Source organism: Glycine soja, chromosome 8 (assembly GCF_004193775.1).
Source record: "Glycine soja cultivar W05 chromosome 8, ASM419377v2, whole genome shotgun sequence".
In the NCBI taxonomy this organism is placed as follows: domain Eukaryota; kingdom Viridiplantae; phylum Streptophyta; class Magnoliopsida; order Fabales; family Fabaceae; genus Glycine; species Glycine soja.
In genome coordinates, this window is record NC_041009.1 from 22,316,114 (window position 1) to 22,317,350 (window position 1,237).

The following is a 1,237-nucleotide window of genomic DNA, read 5'->3' on the forward strand; positions in this document are numbered from 1 at the left end:
TCATCTCCATTTGCCCAATAGTGACAGGTTAAACGAATTAATGTCTTTGACTCCCAGCCCCCCAGCTTCTTTTGGCAAGCAAACTGTTTCCCATTTTACCCAAGCTATTTTACTTTGCTCATGATCCCCACCCCATAGGAACCTTCTCTGTAGCCTCCCTAGCTTGTTCACCACCTTCTTAGGCACCCTGAAAAAAGAGAAAAAGTAAATAGGAATGGACGTTAGCACTGACTTTATGAGAGTCACTCTCCCCCCAAAAGACAAGTGTCTCTGCTTCCATTTTGCTAACTTTCTCTCACACTTAGATATGATAGGGTCCCATGTCTGAGATGATCTCGGATTTGCTCCAATAGGAACACCAAAGTATGTGAAAGGGAGTGTCAACAAGCTACAATTAAGGTATTCAGCTGCAACATTTTTCCACCCATCTGACACTCCAAAAGCACCAAACCCACTTTTAGAAAGGTTGATTTTGAGGTCTGACACAAGTTCAAAAGCCCTCAGCATTGCTTTGATTGCTCTAACATTTTCCATTGATGCCTCCCCAAAAAAGATTGTGTCATCCGCATATTGAAGTAGGCTAATTTCCAACTTATTTTTTCCATATAGAAATCCCTTAAACAACCCCTTCTCAATCGCTTGGGACATCATTCCGCTGAGTGCCTCTGCCACCATATTGAAGAGGAGAGGATATATATATATATATATATATATATATATATATATATATATATATATATATATATATATATCACATAATTGAATGAGTTAAGGCCATTATTTTATTAGACAAAATATTAAAATGATCTAATCAATATAAAATTATGGCTAAGGGCATATATATCATGAAAGACTAATTGTGTAGATACCATCACTGATATTATAATTTGATGAGGGTCAAATTATAATTATCAAATTTGGGTTAACTGATGACAATTACCAATACAAGAGGTTATGGAAAGGAGTGACAGACGTACAATTTCGCTCTTGTTTTCTTTTTATGCCCATCAGAAAAGAAAAATTAAGAGAAAAAAAGGACTCTCTACATTTGGAAGATCATAAAACCAATCTTGATCCTCATCAACCTTTCATAATTCCATTATGGCTAATCCAGGTATGCATGATTTTGAGTATGGAAACACAATAGGGTTTTATTCATCTTTATGCAATAATTTCTCTCTACATGGATAGAAAACATGTGGTTAGGATTGATGATTGTCTGTTAGAATAAAATTAG

At 35.6% G+C, this 1,237-nt stretch overlaps 1 protein-coding gene across 1 annotated transcript; it reads right to left on the minus strand.

Moving 5' to 3' along the window:
* LOC114424032 lies at positions 1 to 675 on the minus strand. Its single transcript, XM_028390902.1, has 2 exons — positions 290 to 675; positions 1 to 187 (listed from the first exon to the last, which is right to left on the minus strand). The coding sequence occupies exons 1-2, from the start codon at positions 673 to 675 to the stop codon at positions 1 to 3; spliced, it is 573 nt and encodes a 190-aa protein (XP_028246703.1).
* Positions 676 to 1,237: the final 562 nt, after the last annotated feature.